Genomic DNA, 21,592 nt, shown 5'->3' on the forward strand with positions numbered 1-21,592 from the left:
TGATTTTAACACTTTAACATCTGTAATAAAGCAAAAATTTGATTTGATTATGGTTTTCATTAAAAAAGTTGATTGATTATAATAGTACCGTGAGAAACTGAAATATAATTTTTTTAAAGATTTTAAATATACTCTGAACTTTTAAAATATGTGAAGCGAAGCCTTTTGCATATGAAATTATGTTCTTTATTAATATATGATATAATTGCATCATCACGTATGAGGCTGCAGCCTGCTACAAAAATGTTTAATACTTTATCACAAAACTTTTACGAATATTGTGTATAACTAGAGTAACAATTGTAACGCTTACCAATTTTGCATAATTTATCGTTCTGATTCATCATCATCATTAACCATGCTCTCCAACGCTACCAACGTCCTGCATGACGTCATACTTCCATTGTTTTTGGTCTTCCTCTAGCTCTCTATTCTGTGGTGTCGATTCTATAATTCTCTTCACTCCTGTGTCTCCTCCCATTCTTTCCAAATGTCCTTGCTATTTCTCTACCCTTTACTGTGTAGTACCATGTCTGCACTGTCCATGAGTTGCCCCAGTACGTAGTTCATACTTCTTTCGACATTCCAACACCATCATGTATCGATCCATATATCTTGCGTAAAATCAGTCTTTGAAAAATTCTTAATTTGTATTAATTCTGTATAATTTAATTCTTAGTCTTATAGCAATGCGATATATGTTGAGCTTCCATCGTCTGTCACTTTTGAGACTTTTCTGTAAGTTGAGTAAATTTTTTAGTTTAGTTCCTTTGGAGCGGTTTAGAATCACTATGTCTCCCATATGACAGCTTCTGAAAGCAGATTAAATATTACGGGAGATAATGCGTCACCTTTCCCGACTCCGTAGTTTACTTCAAACAGTTCTGTTAGCTCTTCTTGAATTCTGACAATGCCTTCGATCCAGTTAGCGTGATATTAACTAATGTATTATGTAACTCATGAAATTTTCCTGTAAAATCAGAACACAAGGAGATATGTCAAGAATATTTGAAACCCATCAATGTCTACGACAAGGAGATTGGCTGTCATGTCTGGTTTTTAACATTACCTTAGGAAAGGTGGTACGAGATGCAGAACTCCGAACATCTGGAACAATATTTGTAAGTTAGGGGTGACAATGTAGAGACGATTAGGAAGTATAAGAAATATTTGAGATCGCTAAATAAAGAAGAGGATAATCCAAGCCTACAAATACTTCCATGGGCTTAAAAACAACTTCAGATCTAAGCTACTAAAAACAATTAAATTATTTCTATAGAAAACCTACGGGTCGGAAACATGAACCTTAGTGCAGAAAGAGCAACAGGCACTAAGAAAATTCGAGAGCAAAGTGATCACAAGAATTATTTTTGATTACCTTGAACCTGTGTGTAGACGATTTGTAGACTATGTGAAGGACGACCTAGGAAAACTGAATGTCAGGGGTTGGAGACGACAGACGCGAGATGGACAAGTATAGAAGGAACTATTAGGATAGACCAAGGTTCATAACGAGCTGTAGAGCCAAGCATGATAATGTACATAAGCCTTGTATTAAGCTCATTTCACGTATAAATTCGTCAAAAAATGTGTTTGTAATAAAGTACTCAAAGATTTTTAAGGCAAAAAATTGATCTTACATCCTGAATTTACGCCGTCATCAAAATTATGAATCGAGATTGTCATGTAAACAGCTTTAGAAACTATGACTTATAAAATCAATGATGAATGAAACCATATGAATGCAATCATATGGTTTCGGTCCCTACACCTGCCTCCGATATTACGTGTAAATACAGCTTTGGTGTACAAGTCACTTTTTATTTTGCCTGTATGTATGGTGTGATCTAAATCAGATATTAGATGCAACTTTTATCATATATGTAGCTGCGGCTAACAGGATGAGTAATTTCTAGTATTTTCTATATATCAGGTCTTTAGTCATTTAATAAGTGAAGCAGTAGTAATTTTAACTAGAAGAAAATAGTTCAAGTATTTCAACGGTCAATTTACTTTTTCCCATTTTTAAACACAACGAATATGTGAGTGTTGGAAGTAAGGATCCTTCTTTCTCCAAGGAATAAACTCATTTTGTAACGCTTCTTCTTCTTCATATTGGAGATCTGTCCATCTGTTAATTCTGAGGTCGTTGCCTTTGAACCATTTCCAGCTGTCACGCCATCTCTTTGAGGGTCTTCCAGGTAGTCCTGAACCAGGGGGGTTATCTACTAGCACAATTTTGGGAAGTCTATCAACGCTCATACGCCTCACGTGGTTATGCCCTTATATATTTTCCGCTATGTTCCCCATCTCACTATGTCTAGAACGTTGTATTGATCTCTAATATCGGAATTTCTCACTCTGTCCATTCTCGTTTTCCTTGCAATTGATCTTAGTGCCTTTTTCTCGGCCACTCGTAATATGCTCTTGGTTTTGTTTGTTTCTGCCCTTACTTCTATTCCGTATGTCATTATCTGTCTTATACACGTTTTGTATATCCTAATTTTGCTGTCTATTCGCATATACAGGTTCGACCTGATTGTGCCTCTTAAGCATCCTGACATTGCGGTTATTTTATTAATTTGGTTCCTCAAGTCTTTCACTGGATCATGAATGCTAGATATGTGTACGCCTAAATAGTTATATTGCATGACTTGTTCTATTGACTTATCATCGATTACGAGTTTACATCTTATCGGATCTTTTGCAGTAGTCATGGTCTTGGTTTTATCAATGGAGTGGTAGACTTGTTGTAGGTCGTCTTCTGGTTTTGCGACTATTGCTGCATCATTCGCGTAGCACACCACACTAACTCTCTTTGTGCCCATCACATACCCCACATTTAAGGATGTTACTTCCTCTATGATTTTATCCATCAGGAGATTAAACAAAAAGAGGCGAAGGCTGTACCCCTGTCTAATTCCTCATTGCTCATAACTCATGTATAATCTTTACTATGTTGGCTGGCGCATTCTTTTCTTTAAAAGGCTTTCTTTCAAAAGCTTTCGTAAGATCTACGAAGCAGATGAACACAGGTTTATCAAATTCGATGGACTTTTCTTTTATCTGTTTGATTATGATTATTATTCTTAAACATTGAAATGGTGATACTGTTATGCCATTCATCTGGTACTTTTGAGTCATGAAGAACATTGTTGAACATTTTGCAACGCACGGGTAAGAAATTATAATTCCTAATATTACAATAAATATGACTGGTAAGTTATTACATTAACATTAATATATTTTTATAGCTTACTAATTTATGATAAAAATACCTGCTATTTTATCATAAGGCCTTAAATATCAGTCCTTGTAAGTAATTTTTCGCCTGACGCGTAGGCTACTTCTTATACAAACCCAACCCATAAAATTACTTTCTATAGTTGCTTACTTATAATGCAAATTTAAACTATAAAGATAAATACATTCCCTTAAGTAATTAGTACAACAGATTAATTAGAATATTTGATTTGAAAAAATTAAATACTTTTTTAATTTTGAAAACGTTCGAATATTTTAGCTTAAAATACCATACAAAATAAATTATAATCGCATTAAGTTATATTTTTAATTGTTATTTGTATCATGTAGTCATTATTGTTAATAGGAGTACTTCCTTTTTTTAATGCTAATTTCCCTCCACTTTGAATAGGTTGTTCAACTCATTCATAAGTACCGCATTGCAGAACGTTTCTCTCAGAGATAACAATCAGCAAATACAACATTCCAACTTCTAAACTACTTTACATGGTAGAATAATGGCAATAAACCTAATCAAATACCGGGAAAGCCTTCAGAGTGCATGGAAAGACGTGTTGGATGATAAAACCGATACAAATTGGTAAGTTTATTTTCATTAAAGTCTAATAATTCCTTTATTTTTAGGTTAGGTTAATAAATTTTCAATTTATTCCTATCATTTTAGGGCGTTATTTGGTTATGAAGGGCAAAGTAATGACTTAAAAGTCGTTGGAACTGGTAGTGATGGTCTTGAAGAACTCACGGAAGAGTTTAATAGTGGTAAAATAATGTATGCCTTTGTGAAAATTGATGACCCAAAAACCTCCCTACCCAAATGCGTTTTAATTAACTGGCAAGGTGAAGGTGCTAATACAGTAAAAAAAGGGATTTGTGCTAACCACCTTAGAGATATAGAGAAGTTTTTTACTGGTGCTCATTTAACAATAAATGCTCGAAATGAAGATGAAGTTGATGTTGATTTGATTATACAAAAAGTGTCAAAGGTTGGGTCTGCATACAGTTTCAAAAATCGTGTTGAACCCATTGAACAAACTAAACCTGTTGGTACTAATTATAAAAGAGTGAATCCAATAAAAGAAATAAACGCCCAGGAAAGAGATCAATTTTGGATGAAAGAAGAACAAGAAGAGAAAATACGATTAGAACAAGAACATAAGAAAAAGGAGCTTGAAAGAAGAAAATTAGAAGAAGATACCAAACAAAGAGAAATTGAAGAGAGTTTAATAAGAGATGCTAGAACAAAAGAAAGAAATAATAGTATCGATCAAGTTAAACAAGCTGAAAAAGTCGCTTACGAAAAACAAAAAAGCCACGAACAAACTAAATACAGAGAAGAAGTAGAACATAAAGTAAACAGAAGTGATTTATTGCGTCAAGAAAGGAAAAAGGAAGCTCAAGAATTAATCGGACAAAGAACTATTGATGCTAGGTCAATTTTTGAACAAAATACTTCGGCGGGACAAATAAAACGTACTCCAGAAAAACCAGTGAGAGCATCCATTTTAAAAGCTCAAAGTCAAGTTGCAGAGGCTGTTCAAAATCATGTGCAACCTGAAGAATCAACAGAACAACCACCTCAACCTGTTCATGAGGAACCAGGAAGTGATGATGAATCCGATCAATTTGCTACAATTAAGCGATCTCCTAAAGATATTGAAAAGAAAACTGCAACTAGTCCTATTGTTGAAGAGAAAAATGGTATAAATAGTAAACATGTTGAAGTTGTTAAGGAAGAACATAGGGAACAACCTAGGGTGTTGACGGAACAACAGTTTGTTGATGAAGTTATCTATGGTGATTTAGCAGACCCTGGATATCAAGCAAGAGCTCTTTATGATTATCAAGCAGGTAAATATATTTTGTTGGTTTAAAGAGTAAGTTGGCAAATTTTTTGTTTGGATTTAACCTTATCTCCATGAGCCTATCAGTAGGATTTTGTGTTGGTATATAATGACATAGCTTAGTCATAAAGTTGATAAAGTGATAAATTTTTTTATAGTGTTTTATTATTACTAAAACAAAATAATTAAATATACAGGTTATACAGGGTGTCTCACGTCAGTGGTTCCTTAGAACTTTCTCAGTTTTCCACTAATCATAGAGATTTGAAATTTTGGTAGCATGGGTTGTTCATTTGGAACTTTCGATCTAAAATATTTTCATGATTTCCGCCACTTCCGGTCTACCGGAAGTAGACCATAACTTCGTTATTTTAAATGGAATACTATAGTTTTTACTACACCGTTTAATTGTACGTAAAAAAATAGGTTGACTTTGATAAAAGTTATTGGTACCTAGCGTTTCTCGTTTTCGAGTTATTTTGGTTTTAAGCTTTTTTTGGTAAACTTCAACGTGCTCTTTACAACCCCATATCTCAGCCTACGTTAATTCAAAAAAGATCTACATTGTCACGATTACTATTCAGATGCTGTCAAATAGATTGTCATTTGTTGTATTGGAGTAGCTTATACAGGAGGTGAAAAATTGAATTACTGTTTCTTCATATTCAATGGCGAAAAAGTCGAAAATCTTAAATAGAACCCCCCATATTTTTTTAGCCTATCAGAAAGCGAATTTAATTCTCTACAAATTATCTATAAACATTCTATTTATTGTAGTTTGCCTCATATTGGGAAATTTATTAAAACATGCACGAAATGCATGGTCAAAAATCTAATTAGAACTAAATAAAGTTGAAAATGTTTAATACCATTATAAAATCTCCTTAATGGTTAGCTAGGTTTCATCTGTAAACAGTGCTTAAAACAAAATTTAGGATTTTGAAACGAATATTTGAAAATAAAAGCGAAACAAAGGTATTGTTGTGGGTTGGGTTGGATGTTTCAGCTAATGTAACTCCAAAAACATGGCACATTTATTTCATGTATCCTTATAGTAAGTATATACACTTATATAATATAATAGTGGACCCTAAAAAAGTTCTAATGAACCAGTTTCGTGAGACACCTGTATGCTGTGTACATAAAGTATGAAATCAATTCGATACAAATTTGAGGGATATTCTTTCAGAAAAAATTCTTGGATATCTATGTTATATTTTTTAACGCGCATTTTTTGAAATAAAATTGAAATGTACAGGTGTCCCAAAATTGAGATACCATGCCTAAGTTGACATTTAAAAATAGGAACATGGGGTTTTTTTGTTGCATTTATGGATGTAGCTGTCTTCGAAAAAATAGCAGTTAAAAAATACTGTTACTATTTTATTTGCAATAATAGAGTAAATTGCGCTATTCTCTGTTTCTGTGTTAATTTGTGACAAATGTTTAATAATGTAATGATAACCATAAATTATGTTTTAACCCATAAGCAAATTTAGTATTTTAACATACTGTCTTAAAATTTTTTTTATACCTATATTTATTTTCTTTCGTCCTCACTGTGTTCTACAATCAAAAAAATTCATTTCTTTCTTCATCGTTTTCAAAACGGAGAAGGCTTATAAGTTCTTCAGAAAAATCTGTATTATTCCTTGATTTCTTGCTATGAAATGATATTATAATTAGGTCTGAAGATATTAATAGTCTGTTTAAAATGTCTCTATTATTGTGTATTCTTGACATTTTTCTGGAAAAGTTCTCTCTATACGTTCTAAGGTCTTTATTCCGAGTTTCTTGCGCTTCTTCTGAAAGCAGGTCAATCTGGATACCTAATGATTTTATTATTAAGTGGCCATGCACAAGAATTCTACTCACTGCCACAGGCATATAATACCAATTATACAGGGTGATTCACATAAGAACCGGCACAGAGCAGGGACATGTAGAGGACAATAAATTAAGATGATTTAAAGTAACTTACCTTTATACTAAGTTATACACCTGAGGAGTTATAGGCCTTCAAAGTTGGCTCTTAAATTTTTCAAAAGTTCAATATCTTCGTAATAAATTAAGCTAGAAGAACCAAATTTGGTATACGTTATGAGTGTACTAAGGGTATTAATTGGTAACAAATTGAAGTCAATTGAGGCATTTCAAAGGGTTGATTAAGGGTGATGGTACCATAAATTTTGACAGATTTTTTTAACGTTTTGGCGGATTTAATAAATTACTACTTCATTTCATGTGGAATTTAATTCTAAAACTTTTCTTACTCTTATTATTTTTTAAAAAACTGTCGTTTTCATAAAAAACTTAAATAACTAAAGACACTTATTTCGTAATTTTACTTAAAATAAGCGAAAATTCAGTAGTCGGCTATAAAGTTGTACGTCAAACTTGACAAATAGGTTATCAAGTTATTTGACAACAAGGTTTTATAACCTATTCTATAACACCTGTTCTGTGTCGGTTCTTATGTGAATCACCCTGTATAATTGATTCTATTACATTTGTAAATTTTTTAAATGCAGCAATATTCATTTCTTGATACTAATTTTTATGGAATAGGCATCTGGTTTGGCATTTTAATGCGTCATTGATTTTCTTTTTTATTACTGTGTGTTGGATAGGTATTTTTTAACTAAAAAAATACTTAGGACTTGTTTGGGAAGAAGGTTGCAACATGATATCCGAATCGTGACTGTTTTTTTAAAGACTCACGGTTAAGCCCGAATGCTTCTAGTTTCAAAACTAACTTTCAGTATTCACTGTCGAATATCCGTAGACACCACCCTGTATATTAGCCATTTTATTAAAAATGCGCAAATATGCGCAATTTATTTTATTGGGAATGGAAAATATAGACTTGAAATTACATAAAAAACAAATTTCAACCTGGGATCTTCTGGGACTTTTTTTGTTGCTTAAATTAAAGTTTAAGATTGCAAATAAAATTTGTTTATAAACAGTGTTGAGAAAAAGATAGATAAATGTAAATGTAAATAAACAGTTTATGTACAGTTTAAAATTATAGTAAAATTTCATAAGGGTACAACTTCTAATATGTTTACAATCGTTTCTCATCATTAATCAAATGTATAAGTACGAAGGCTTTCACGGCCGGTGTGAATTAAACTAAAATTAAAACTAGAACTAACACTAGAAACTTTCGGGTTTTGAAGTGCGTCTTTTAAGAAAAGGTTTGACGTTTCAGATGCCATGTTGCAACCTTCTTCAGAAACTGGTTCGAAGTGGTAAGACACATATTTTAAACTTTCATAATAACTTTTATGAAAGTCAACATATTTTTTTACTTACAATTAAAAGGTGTAATTAAAACGACAGCATTCCATTTAAAATAACGACGTTATTGTCTACTTCCTGTTGACAGGAAGTGGCAGCCATCTTGAAAATATTTTAGATCAAAAGCTCCCAATGAACAATCCATGCTACCAAAATTAGTACCTAAAAAAGTTCTAACGAACCAGTTACGTGAGACACCTGTATATGTTTTAAAAAATAATCTGAAAAATGAAAATATGGAAAAACTGATTTCAAAACAAAAATAAATAATTAATAATTAGCTCTTTTATATAAAATTGATAAAATATGTTGTGATTCCAAACAGAAACTAGTCAAAATGACATTTCTTTGTCTACAGAACGTGAAAGTCTTTAACATCCAGAATGTAACAGTTATTTACATCAAAGTCTGGAAAGTTCTCTATAGCAGGCGAAGAACATTGAATATTAAGTTCTGAGCCTAGCAAGTCAATTTTACAGCCGCGAATAGTATTAAATTTATCCTGAAACCATAAAAATTGTTATTAAATTTCTGGTACACGCAATTGCCTATAGAAACGCCAGGCGAAACATGGTGTTAGTTAGAAGTTATTAAACTTAAAATTTATTATCCGAATTTTGTTATTTACTTTTTTCTATTCATCAAATAGATTCAGCTTTTTCTGGAACAACTAAAATTAGAACTTGCACTAGCCCTAGAACCAACACTAGATCTAGAACTAGAAACATTTTGGTTTAGCTGTACGTCTCTTGAGACGGCTAAAACTGTACTTTCTTTATTTTATGTTCAAAATTTGCCAATATAACGCTATCAAATACGTTTTTCAATTTCTTAGAGTTGCATCAACCCTTAAATTCTTTATAACCAAACTTATATTGTCTTGTTGATTTACTGGGAATAAGTCCAGAAATTGCAGTTTTTGCTGCTTCACACACTTCATAAGGTAAGTCTTCGTCACTCTCCGACGACATATTCTATATTTTTGTAACTTCACAATATATAAATTATTAATTGTTAATAAACAATGCATGTTACTCCTAAATCCTTATTGTTTACACCGTTTGTTTTTGTTTACTTCGTTTCCATAGTCATCACAGCATCAAAGAATATGTGATGTTCAAAAATAAATAGTTGTTTGATTTTCTTTACGTTTTTTAAAAAATCGCTCTTGAATGCGAAAGTGTTATTTCACTATTTTATATCAAAAGTAACTATTCTTTATAGTTCAATAATACCTTTTATTGTGTTTTTTTGCAAATCTGCTCCATAATAAGTGAACCATTACCGATTTTTATTTTTCCAAATTAAGTGAGCCACTTTAGTATTAAAAGTACAGTACACTCGCAATAGTTTGAACACAAAAATACAATGGGTCGTTCATACTAAGGAGGGTGTAATTAAATAAATTAACATTATTACTTAAACCTAAATCAATTATGTAATTATGTAAATGTTCATGTAACATTTTTAAGATTTTAAAAAATCTATAACTTTTTTCTGAATATTTTGTTAAGCAATTTTGAGTTATGGCAATGACTCATCTTCATCGGAAGAAGACATTTTCACAACATCTGCGGCTTCATCCTTGTCCAAATATTCCACATTTGCAACAATGTAGCCATCCTAAAATTTGCAGTACATATTTGGTTATGCTATCGACTTCTTAAACCACTTATGAAGTATAGCGTTAACTTATTTAAGCTAGTGCCTGTAGTAAGTTTATTGTATCCCTAATAAAATCATTGTGAAACTTTGGATACAAAACTTTCACATATTAATTTTTCTAAAAACGTTATGTTCGTCTTTTCTGGGAATTTCCCTACGAAGCTTTACCTTGTTAATATGTTTAAACAAGGTTTGGTAACGAGTGCATCAAGTCGATTTTTATTATTTCGCGATGTGTACTATAAAATGGTCATATTCCAATTTTGTTATCAAAGTGCTGCATCATAATTCGTACCGCGGCGGTCGGGGAACAGCTGATAAAATTACTTTGGCCATGTTTGACTTACTTTCAACTTGACGACATGGTTCAACTTTAACTGGTAGAAGATAGATTTCATCAACGTGAATGTAATTCATTAAACCCTCAAACTCGCCGTTCCCATAGTGTCACTTTATTGTTCTCTTTTAAAAGCGATTTCAAGCAAGTTCGGGCTCCCTCGCCACTTTTCTTCAGTTCTCCCTGCAGGATGGCAGGCGCCTCCATTCCCTGACTCCCTGCCTCCTCAAGTCAGAATTTTGCTCGTCCACGTGTCCAAGCGTCGCTTGTCCTTAATTAGTACCCATGTCTCGCAGGGGTACATAATCACGGACGCAAAAGTGTTCTATAAATGAGCTTCTTTATGTTTCTATGCAGTAGTTATGACCTGAGCAGTTGCCGGAGGCTAAAGTAGGCTCCGTTTCCAGGTTTCATTGTTTCCTCGATATTCAACCCATTCGCATTATTCTCTGTTAAGAAGGATCCCAGATATTTAAATGATGCCACGTTTTCAAATGAGTACCCGCCGACAGTTAACGGTAGCCGTATCCCAGTCCTTCTTCTAGACATGACCATATATTTTGTCTTATTCTCGTTAATATGGAGGCCAGCTGTCCTTGAGTCCCGTTCCAGGCTTTGCGTTGCTCGTTTTAACAATGTTGTTCCCTGTCGTATTCCGATGCTCCTGACGATCTTTTCTCGAGTTAGATTGAATAAGTCAGGTTTGTTGCGAAAACGGTTTTATGCATCTGATAAACACCTTCGTTAGCACTTTGTATGTTGTGTTGAATACTGAGATTCCTAAATAGTTTTCACTTGTTAGTTTTGACTCTTATGCACCGGGCATATCATACTTACCGTCCACCTACTAGGTATTCCCTCTCGCTCCCACACTTCACCGAGTGGATGATATATCTCTGGCAACAAGCAATTGAAATAGCGATTAATTAAATTCTTTTGTAATGAATGAATGGAATGTTGACAATTAGTTCTGTTCCTCAATAGTCCCGCACCTTGTTTCCCAATTCTTTTTACCCGTCAATTTTTATGAATGTTAAAATAAATAACATTTTAAACTAAAAATTTAACAAAATAGTAATAATTAACTTAATCTAAACAATTAAGGAGTAACTATTAAAGTTTAACAAAAATAAAAATGTTAAAGAAAATGTTCGATGACACTACATTCACTTAGTATGCATGCTTATGTCTTCAACGCCTATTTTAAAATGCAAAACCGATTCCCTGTATAATTAAATGCTAATTACTACAAGAAATAGCTTTTATGAAGTCCACACGTTCCCCGCCTCTAGTTTATGATACTCTAACTATACTTTCAGTACTACGAACATACCAATAGGGCTCTGATTTGATGTACGTTTCAACCCATGAACAGTTCCCAAGGACATTCAGTAGTAGTAGTGTGGTAGACGCACGTTGAAATTTGACTATTTGCATCGCATCCTATTTGTACCAATGTGTGTCTTTAATGGCTGTTTTAGTGTAGTAATATAGCCATTATAGTAAAAGGATATCGCGCGTTTGTAAATATACATTCGTATTTTCTCTGTAACCTGCTGGCTAACTATTCTAACTTGCTCTTTACAGTAAATTGAGAGCTGTGTGATCATAATATGGGCAGATTATTAGCGGACCGTAGTTTAGTGTACTCTTTCGATATAATATTAGTTTTGTGGAATATGGAGGACATTGTTTGCACATTGTTAATTAAGTTTCACTTTAATACGGGATTTACCTAGCGATTAAAGCGGAATATTTTTCTAAAATAAATAGTAAAGTTTTCTCCCAATATTTGTTGGTAAACTGAAAAATTATGAATTATTGCAAACATATTGAAATTGTCTGGTTTGACTGACAACTAAAAAGTAACTATATGTTGTTGAAATAAAACTGTATTCTTGTTTCAGCTGATGATACAGAAATTACGTTTGATCCAGGTGACCTTATCACACATATAGAATTTGTTGATGAAGGCTGGTGGCAAGGCTTAGGCCCAGACGGAACCTATGGTTTATTTCCGGCAAATTACGTTGAATTGATTGGTTGAATTGAGTAATGGTATATGTAAGTTCGCGCAATTAAATCAACCCATTTATTATGTGGCATCATCATTATTTTTTTTTGTATTAAAATCGGTAAACTCGCATTTAGCTTGCTTCAGTATACGTATACAATAATAAGTTTATTATGGCCTATAAATATGTTAACTTCAAGTAATTATACATATATCCTTTTTTATTTTAAGTAATTAACTACAATTATATTTTATTATGGTATTATTTGCTTTATATATTTTTTATTGGAATTCCATTAATTTTTAAGACTATTTTCTTTGCTCAAAATAGTGCAATTAATTAGACTGCCTTCATCAAACCATTTTTGTTATTAAATAAGCACTAAGAAAATGTAATACCAAATGTCTTGTGCCAACCCATTACTTTTCAACTCGTTTTAGCATAAAAAGTCAACAAAAAGACGTGTGATGAGCCTTTCTTTAATCCTACTATTAATATTGTTATTTATACAGATCAAATGATTATAATATATCGTACGTTGTGAAAGTGTTTATAGTTATTGTGGTATGGATGATCAGACATAACAAATTCGTAAAATTAAATTAAAAAGAAGAAATAAATTGAGATTATTGTTAGAGTATTTCCTATTTTCTAACTTATACGTCACATTAATATGCACGGATGAAAGAATACAATAAAGCAAAAAGTTATCGTTCGTTACGGTAAGGCTTAATTGACGTAAATTAGACATTTGCTATCTTAACAAGAAATGAAACTCGTAACCGACAGTCATAATTTGCACTTACATTCGATATTTGTCTACTTTGTGATATAGCCATTGTACTACAGACATTTGTGAATAAAATTCTAAGAAAAACTTGATTATAAAGTTATTTTTATATGATCAAAAAAAAATACCTTCCTAAATAATACAGCTTTATAAAACAAATAAGGAATTTGTGGACTTGGATTCTAGAAAATATCCTGCTTTTTATGTTATGGGATAACATTTTTAGGTCGAAAATAGTAAAAATAGTTTTCTTTGTACGCCGATACCCTATACTTGGATGACGTGGCGCAGGGATATCGTTATAAAAGAAGGATTTTAGACTTCCATTTGTATACCATCAAAACAGGATTACGTATTATATAAAAGATGTATGTAGGATTTGTCCTTGAAGGCTCTCAGGAGTGGGACGAGCCGACTTTCCTAGGCGGGAAGTGAGTAGTCGAAAAGCAATCGAACGAAAAAGATCGATTCGATCAAAACGGTGACCAGTATAGTGAAATCAAATAATACCCTTATTTTGTTAAACTATTAAATAAAACTTAAGTTACAATTCCGATGTTTTGGTGAATAAATAAAAACATAACCCCTAGATTTAGAATAAAAGTGAGCACGAACTCACAAATTGGAGGCCCGTCCGGAATAAGAAAAACGGTAATGTGCGAATGTGTTAACAAACAGTAAAAGTGTATTGAAAATTGGAAAGCGAAGAGTAAAATTCCGAAGAAACAACAAAAACGGCAACGACGCGGGAGTTGTGAAGGTCGTGGGAGACACAGACAACGACGAAGCGACGCCATTACAGTAACGGCTTTCGAAGAGACGTGACACGCCAGAAGTCCACAAAAAAAAAAAGATAAGTTGCATGCTTTTGTTCATCTACGAAAATTATTAAAAGAAATAAAATAAAAATGGATCGCTTAGCCGATAATTTAAATATTGAACGAAACATATCAAGAGCAAAAACGGCTGCTATAAGGGCATGTCATAAACTGGTTTTTGAAAATGACGGCGATCGTAACAATAGAAAAAGATTACGTGAGTTTACGGGTTTTGCTTTTGAAAATAATGACGAAAAACAAAAGAAGTTAGATTACGCGATAAAAAGTTTGACTTTGGGAGATTTAAACTCAATTTGTAACATCTTGGAAATTCCAAACGACGCGAATAATAAGGAGGATTTGGTGGGAGTTTTATGTACACGATTGACGGATTTAAATTTGTTAACAAAAGACGACGAAGCAAATGACGACGAAAACCACAGCGACGAGGATAATTCCGACAATGACGTTAATAACGACGTAGAAAACGATGACGAAGGAAATGATGACGTACAAAAAATAGTTCCTGAATCGAAGAAGGCGCCACCAAAATTTGTACTAACGTTTAAGGACGTGGAGGACGCAGTTTCAACATTCAACGGACGTGATAATTGTTCGGTCGAGAAGTGGCTGGAAGAATTTGAAGAAACCGCAATATTGATGGGGTGGAACGACGTAGAAAAGTTGATTTACGGAAAAAGATTGCTTAAGGATGACGCACTTCTGTTTATCAAATCAGAACCGATGATTAAATCATGGAAAATATTGAAAAATAAGTTAAAAAAGGAATATGGTCAAACAATAAACAGCGCAGCATTACATAAAATGCTAACTACCAGAAAAAAACGAAAGGATGAGACGATTACGCAATACCTTTTAGAAATGCGACAAATTGCATCACGGGGTTACATAGAAGAAGACGCGTTGATCGACTATATTATTGACGGGATTACTGACGACGAAGTAAATAAAACCGTGCTATATGGTGCAAAATGTATGAACGATTTTAAAGCGAAATTAAAAATTTATGAGAAAATGAAATCCAAGCAATATAAAGATAAACGAGATTATAAAGAAAAAAATACCAAGGACACCGATTGAGGCAGAAAAAGAATGAACGCGAAGAAAAAGATTCTTTTCCAACATGTTTCAACTGTGGAAAGAAGGGTCACCTTTCGAAGAATTGCCGCGACAAGGCAAAAGGCATAAAATGTTTCAACTGCAATAACTTTGGTCATATTTCGAGGAATTGTCAGTCGCAAGAGAAAGAAAAGAGACAATCGTATGTGATAAGAGAGATTGAAGAAGTAATGCCCGGATACAAGCTATTGTACCTTAACAAAAGATTATTTAACGGATTCGTAGATACCGGAAGTGATCTTAACCTGATTAAGATTAGCAGTTATTTGAAGTTGGGTTCACCAAATTTTGAAAGCACATCGATTTCCCTGAAAGGACTAGGCAAAAACGCTGTTTCTACTTTAGGAAAATTTAACACTGATATAAGCATAGATAAGTGCGAATTTGAGACGACAATACATATTGTACCTGACGATGCCATTCCCATGGATTTGCTTATCGGAAAATCAATTTTAAAACAAGTTACCTTGATGATTTCCTCCGAAGAAATTAAAGTTTTTAGCCGTGGACAAAAAGAAGAACTAAATCTTTCCGAAGAAAATGATATATTGTTAATAAATACAGAAAATGTTTTAGATGTCGGAAGATATGAATATTATGACGAAGTTGAACGATTAATCGAAAATTACAAACCGGAAAAGTGTTCACCATCGGCAAACGTGCAAACTAAAATTATTTTACAGGACGAGATACCAGTTTACCAGACGCCGAGAAGATTGTCAATGCCAGAAAAACATGAGGTAAATAAACAAATCGAAGAATGGTTGAACAATGGAATAATTAGAGAAAGTACATCCGACTTTGCAAGCCCTATTGTACTCGTGAAGAAGAAGGATGGAAGTACTCGCATTTGCATCGATTACCGCAAATTGAATAGAAAAATAATAAAGGATCGTTATCCTCTTCCTGTGATAGAAGACCATATTGATTTATTGGTTGGTGCGACAATATTTACAACGTTAGATTTAAGAAATGGGTTCTTTCATGTTCCTGTCGCAGAAGAGAGCGTAAAGTATACATCTTTCGTAACGCCAAATGGACAATATGAGTTTTTGCGTACTCCGTTCGGCTTATGCAATTCACCTGCAGTTTTTCAACGTTATGTCAACAACGTGTTTAAAGATCTGATTCGAGAAAATGTAGTGATTTTATACATGGACGATATTATTATTCCTGCCAAAGACGTCAACGAAGCGTTTAAAAGGTTGAAAAGAGTTTTAATCACGGCAATGGAAAATGGATTAGAGTTTAAATGGTCGAAATGTCAGTTCCTTAAAGATTCTGTGGAATATTTGGGTCATGAAATAGAGAATGGCTTTGTCAAGCCAGCGAAACACAAAATCAAGGCCGTTATAAATTTTCCGAAACCAACGACGGTAAAGAAAGTTCAAAGTTTTCTGGGACTTACTGGATACTTTAGAAAATATATCGCTGATTACTCACTAATTGCGAAACCTTTAACGGATTTATTAAAACAAGGCAAAAGGTTTGTATTTGAAAAAGATGAAGAGCAAGCATTTGAACAGCTAAAAGAAAAATTAACTAGCGAACCAGTACTGAAAATTTTCAATTATGGCAACGAAACGGAACTCCACGTAGATGCGAGTAAAGATGGCTTTGGAGCCGTATTATTGCAAACGAATCCAAATGACGGAAAATTATATCCAATCTATTACTGGAGTAGAAAAACTAGTGACGCTCAGAAAAAATATCATAGTTATGAGCTCGAGGTACTTGCCATAGTAGAGGCGTTGAAAAAATTTCGCGTTTATTTATTGGGCAACCATTTTAAAATCTTAACAGATTGTGCAGCTTTTGCAGCCACAATGCAAAAGAAAGATCTTTGCACAAGGGTCGCACGATGGGCGCTTTTGTTGGAAGAATTTGATTATACGATTGAGCATAGACCAGGACATAGAATGAAGCATTGCGATGCTCTAAGTCGAAATCCAATAACTATGATAATTGAATCCGGATTTTTGGAAAGGGTGGCGAAGGCGCAATCGGACGACGAACATCTACGAACAATTATGAAAATTTTGGAAAGTGGCGAGTATGAAAATTATGAGGTGGTGAAGAACATTTTGTATAAAAATATAGATGGGCAAAGACTCCTTGCGATTCCAATTAATATGCAACCGCACATAATACGAGAGGCGCATGAAAATGGCCACTTTGCTTTGAAAAAAACGAGTGAGTTGATCAAACGAGATTATTACATACCTAACTTAGACGAAAAAATTAAGAAGATTATACAAAATTGCATACGATGCATTTTAGTAGAAAGAAAATCAGGAAAAGCCGAAGGTTTATTAAATCCAATAGAGAAGGGTGATGTCCCCTTACACACATATCACATTGATCATCTGGGTCCGATGGCGAAAACCTGTAAAAGCTATAAATATTTGTTTGCTGTCATCGACGCCTTCACCAAATTTGTATGGATTTACCCTACAAAAACTACTTCAACAAAGGAAGTCTTAGACAAATTAGAATTACAAAAAACAACTTTTGGAAACCCAGCAGTAATAATTTCGGATCGAGGAACCGCTTTTACATCACGAGAATTCAATAATTATTGCACGCAAGAACGTATTAGACACGTAACAATTACAACGGGTGTTCCGCGTGGAAACGGACAAGTTGAGCGAATAAATCGAATAATCATCCCCGTACTCTCCAAATTAACGATTGAAAAACCAGAAAATTGGTACAAATACGTTAAGAAAGTACAAGAAGCTATAAATAGCACATTTCAAAGAAGTGTGAATAGCACACCTTTTCAGCTGATGTTTGGTGTACCAATGAAACGGCCTGAAGAACTCCGGTTAAGAGAGATAATTGAAGAGGAATACGTTCAGGAATTCAATGAGGAACGAGAGAATTTGAGAAGAGAGGCTAAAAAGCAGATCATTAAAATTCAACAAGAAAATCGACGAAATTATAATAAAAAAAGAAAACCTGCAAAAAACTATCGTATAGGCGATCTCGTGGCCATAAAGCGCACGCAATTTCAAAATGAATCTAAGTTGTTGCCAAAATTTCTAGGTCCGTATAGAGTAGTTAGAGGAACTGGTCTTGATCGCTACGAGGTGGAAAAAGTTGGTAACCACGAGGGTCCCGGAAAAACGTTCAGCAGCGCTGATTTCATGAAGCCCTGGTGTCTGGACAGTCCATTCGAGACGAATGCTTTGCAAGATGGCCGAGATGTAGGATTTGTCCTTGAAGGCTCTCAGGAGTGGGACGAGCCGACTTTCCTAGGCGGGAAGTGAGTAGTCGAAAAGCAATCGAACGAAAAAGATCGATTCGATCAAAACGGTGACCAGTATAGTGAAATCAAATAATACCCTTATTTTGTTAAACTATTAAATAAAACTTAAGTTACAATTCCGATGTTTTGGTGAATAAATAAAAACATAACCCCTAGATTTAGAATAAAAGTGAGCACGAACCCACATGTATTAGATAAAAAAAAAATAAGAATGAAACTGAACTTTAAGTGTAAAATAACATTAAAAATTAAAATGAAAAAGATTATATAAGAGTATGTATGGTTTAAGGGAAACCGTGTAAGTTTGATTAAATTTTTGAAATTCTTTTACATCTTTGTAGGGTTTATATCAGAAAGTTCGATACTTTTATATTTATTCCTAAAACCAATTGCTAATTATTTGTTTACTATTAGTTACGTGATAGAGTCCTACGATCCCAGTACTTCGCTGGCGATTTCCAATTAAAACCTATTTTTCAACCATTTTTAATTAAAAATGCGGATTTTTCTGGTCTTATTCACATACATATGCATTTGTAACCTTCGCCGAGTGACAAACAACTCAGATTTAGCGGTACTAACAATAAGAACGATAACGAACATTCAAAATTTTTTAATAATGTTGATTGATCACCAGGACCGACATTGAAAAGTCCGAACCGAGATTCGAACAGTACCTAAAAAAGAATGTATGTAGGATAGCGGGAGGGTTCCTCATTCGGGCAACCCGTACGTATGGTCTTACCACAGCAACCAATACATTACTGTGAGGAACAGGTATAGTACGTTATCGATCTTTTGAGCTGAACGTGTTAATTAACAATACATAGGCTTTTAATGTGTTAGACGATTGTGCTCCTCAAGATTTATAGAACAAAAATATCCTTTAACGTTGTAACGCATCTATTAAAAATCAATCGTTTTTACACAATCTCAACAAATCTTGAAAAAAAATTTTTTACATGAATGCTAAAGGTAATTGCAACTACTTCGCTTTATCGAATTAACTCGGATTATAAAAAATACTTGAAGAAACAGCATCGAGTTGGATTTTTTCTTTGCTGTTGTTGGCTCAAATTATGAAAAATGTCTTGGTGATAATCTCAAGGATGCTAGAACGTTTGATGGCCGTCCACATCTTGAAATGCTGGTAGTTTTATATTTTTCCAATGGAGTGTTCAAGTGCTTTCAGACGAAAATTAAATGAATCTATTTTTAAGTTGCGGTTTTTTATTATTCTTTTGTGGTTCTCTACAACTACTATTGGTGGACTGTGGATGGTAGATAGAAGAGAGCAACTATAACCACCAACAGGAATATTTTTTAACTGAAGCTCCTTCGATGAAGGCGAATAGTAATAGTAATAATTACTTCCCTTGTTTAACAGAATAACAAATATTCTGTCCTAAAAAAACAGTTCAATGGACTGGTTTGACGAAGAGTACAACGATGATACGGAAAGAAATAATAAAGCCTGTAGAAAAGTGCAGCAGCGTACAGAGCTGAGGAGAGCAAAGGAGAGAGGCCAAATACGATCTTGACGCTAATGACGATACTGAAGTAATGCATGTGTTCATAAGACAAAGATGTCAATTACGAAGTATTTATATAGAAAACCAAACTGCAGGTGTCACGTATTAACTGTGGTAAGTACGTTAACAGGTCAACTTATGATACGGAATTCTCTCTCAAAAAGCTCGTTATACATTTTAATTTTTATTGCGTTTTCTAGTTTCAAAGCAATCTTAATAAACAAGTTGGTGTGGAATCATTAAAGTTTTTTGCTATCTGTATGGTCTGAGTGTTTTCGGGTTAGTTCAGATTATTTCATTTTTTTCACGTAGAGGATCGTGAAAAAACATCTACGGAACATTCGACCTGTTCTGAAGATGCTACCTCTTCAACTTCTTCAACATATCGGGATTTTAATGTTCTGCTTACGGGCGCCATTAAGGTGTTAAAAAGGTAGTTCATTTTACCTTGTTTGTGAACCGATTACGCTGAGCGGAAGTCATTTCCGAATCGACTTCCTCGAACTCTCGGTGAGATTCTATGGAGGTGTGGTATCTTTGCCGCTTGGATTATCCCCCATTTGCCCCCAGGTGCGGAAATCTGCCCATCCACTACGTTGCAGTGGGTATAGGGTTCCGCCCTTCTTTTTTTGGCCTCGGCTCTCCAGTTCCGTTTTTTGCAGTAGACTTCACCGAAACCCTAGCCGTCGAGTTATCTCGCAACAGGTTTGGATGTGACCTGAGATATAAAGGTTGAGCTAATGAACTTTTATCCCTTTTTAATTCTTATTGCAAACATTTGTTAACAACAAGTTGAAACGTTTTTACGGTACTTAAATAGGGATTTCCTTTAAAATCAGTCGAAAATCGAGGAATAGGAAAACAAAGGCATAATCAGAATTACAAAGATTATAATTACATCTTTATACAGGATGTATGCATTATACGGTTGAATATCTTCGTTGTATATCTAGTTCCCAAGGCTCTACATTTATAATTAATTTTAGACTTCAATAATGGTTTTGTTAGAAACAAAAAGTTAGAAAAGTTAAAATGTATTTTTGAAAGTCCAGCTTTTCAAAACTGGACATTTTGAACACAAAACTATAATAATATCTGTCCTGTAAAAGATAACGCTCTTTGCTCCCTGCTGATGAGTTCAATAAAACTTTGTTCGTTTAAAGCCTTTTCCATTCTAATTTAGAATCCGGTAGAATTTCTTGGTGTCTCCTTTTTCGTGTGTGAATCCTGCTTTCTTCCCTCCTCCGTGTTCTGTACTCCTTCGTTTGTCTAATTCAACGTTGCTGGTGTACTCTTCGTCAAACTAGTCCATTGAACTCCGTTGTTTTTTTTTAAATATTAGAACTTGCAGTCTCATGGAAATATTTCTAGATGTGTTCAAGTCAATTTAACATTTTCATTCTTTTATTTCCAAACTCCAAATTTATGTTTTCATTGTACGCTCTATTTGTGCTGTGATCTTTAAGGTTCAGTCAATTTCTTGTGTTGTTGTCCTATTATTTTTTTGACATTCGCATTTTTCTCTGCCCCTCCTGCACAACCAAGTAGTGGTCAGAATCGACGTTAACAACGATTACATAAAAGCAAAAGCAATCGAATCGTTTTTATTGGTCAAA

The 21,592-nt window shown here is 33.8% G+C and overlaps 2 protein-coding genes across 2 annotated transcripts; both read left to right on the forward strand.

The window, feature by feature from the left end:
• Positions 1 to 3,534: 3,534 nt before the first annotated feature.
• Positions 3,535 to 12,965, forward strand: LOC111420501 (Actin binding protein 1). The gene is made up of 3 exons (XM_023053506.2): positions 3,535 to 3,844; positions 3,929 to 5,112; positions 12,318 to 12,965. The coding sequence occupies exons 1-3, from the start codon at positions 3,762 to 3,764 to the stop codon at positions 12,455 to 12,457; spliced, it is 1,407 nt and encodes a 468-aa protein (XP_022909274.2). The 5' UTR covers positions 3,535 to 3,761; the 3' UTR covers positions 12,458 to 12,965.
• Positions 12,966 to 14,123: 1,158 nt separating this feature from the next.
• LOC139429937 (uncharacterized) lies at positions 14,124 to 15,134 on the forward strand. Its single transcript, XM_071196395.1, has one exon. It carries the CDS (start codon positions 14,124 to 14,126, stop codon positions 15,132 to 15,134), a length of 1,011 nt encoding a protein of 336 aa, XP_071052496.1.
• The last annotated feature ends 6,458 nt before the right edge of the window (positions 15,135 to 21,592 follow it).

The sequence above is a fragment of the Onthophagus taurus genome, chromosome 1 (assembly GCF_036711975.1).
Source record: "Onthophagus taurus isolate NC chromosome 1, IU_Otau_3.0, whole genome shotgun sequence".
Classification (NCBI taxonomy): domain Eukaryota; kingdom Metazoa; phylum Arthropoda; class Insecta; order Coleoptera; family Scarabaeidae; genus Onthophagus; species Onthophagus taurus.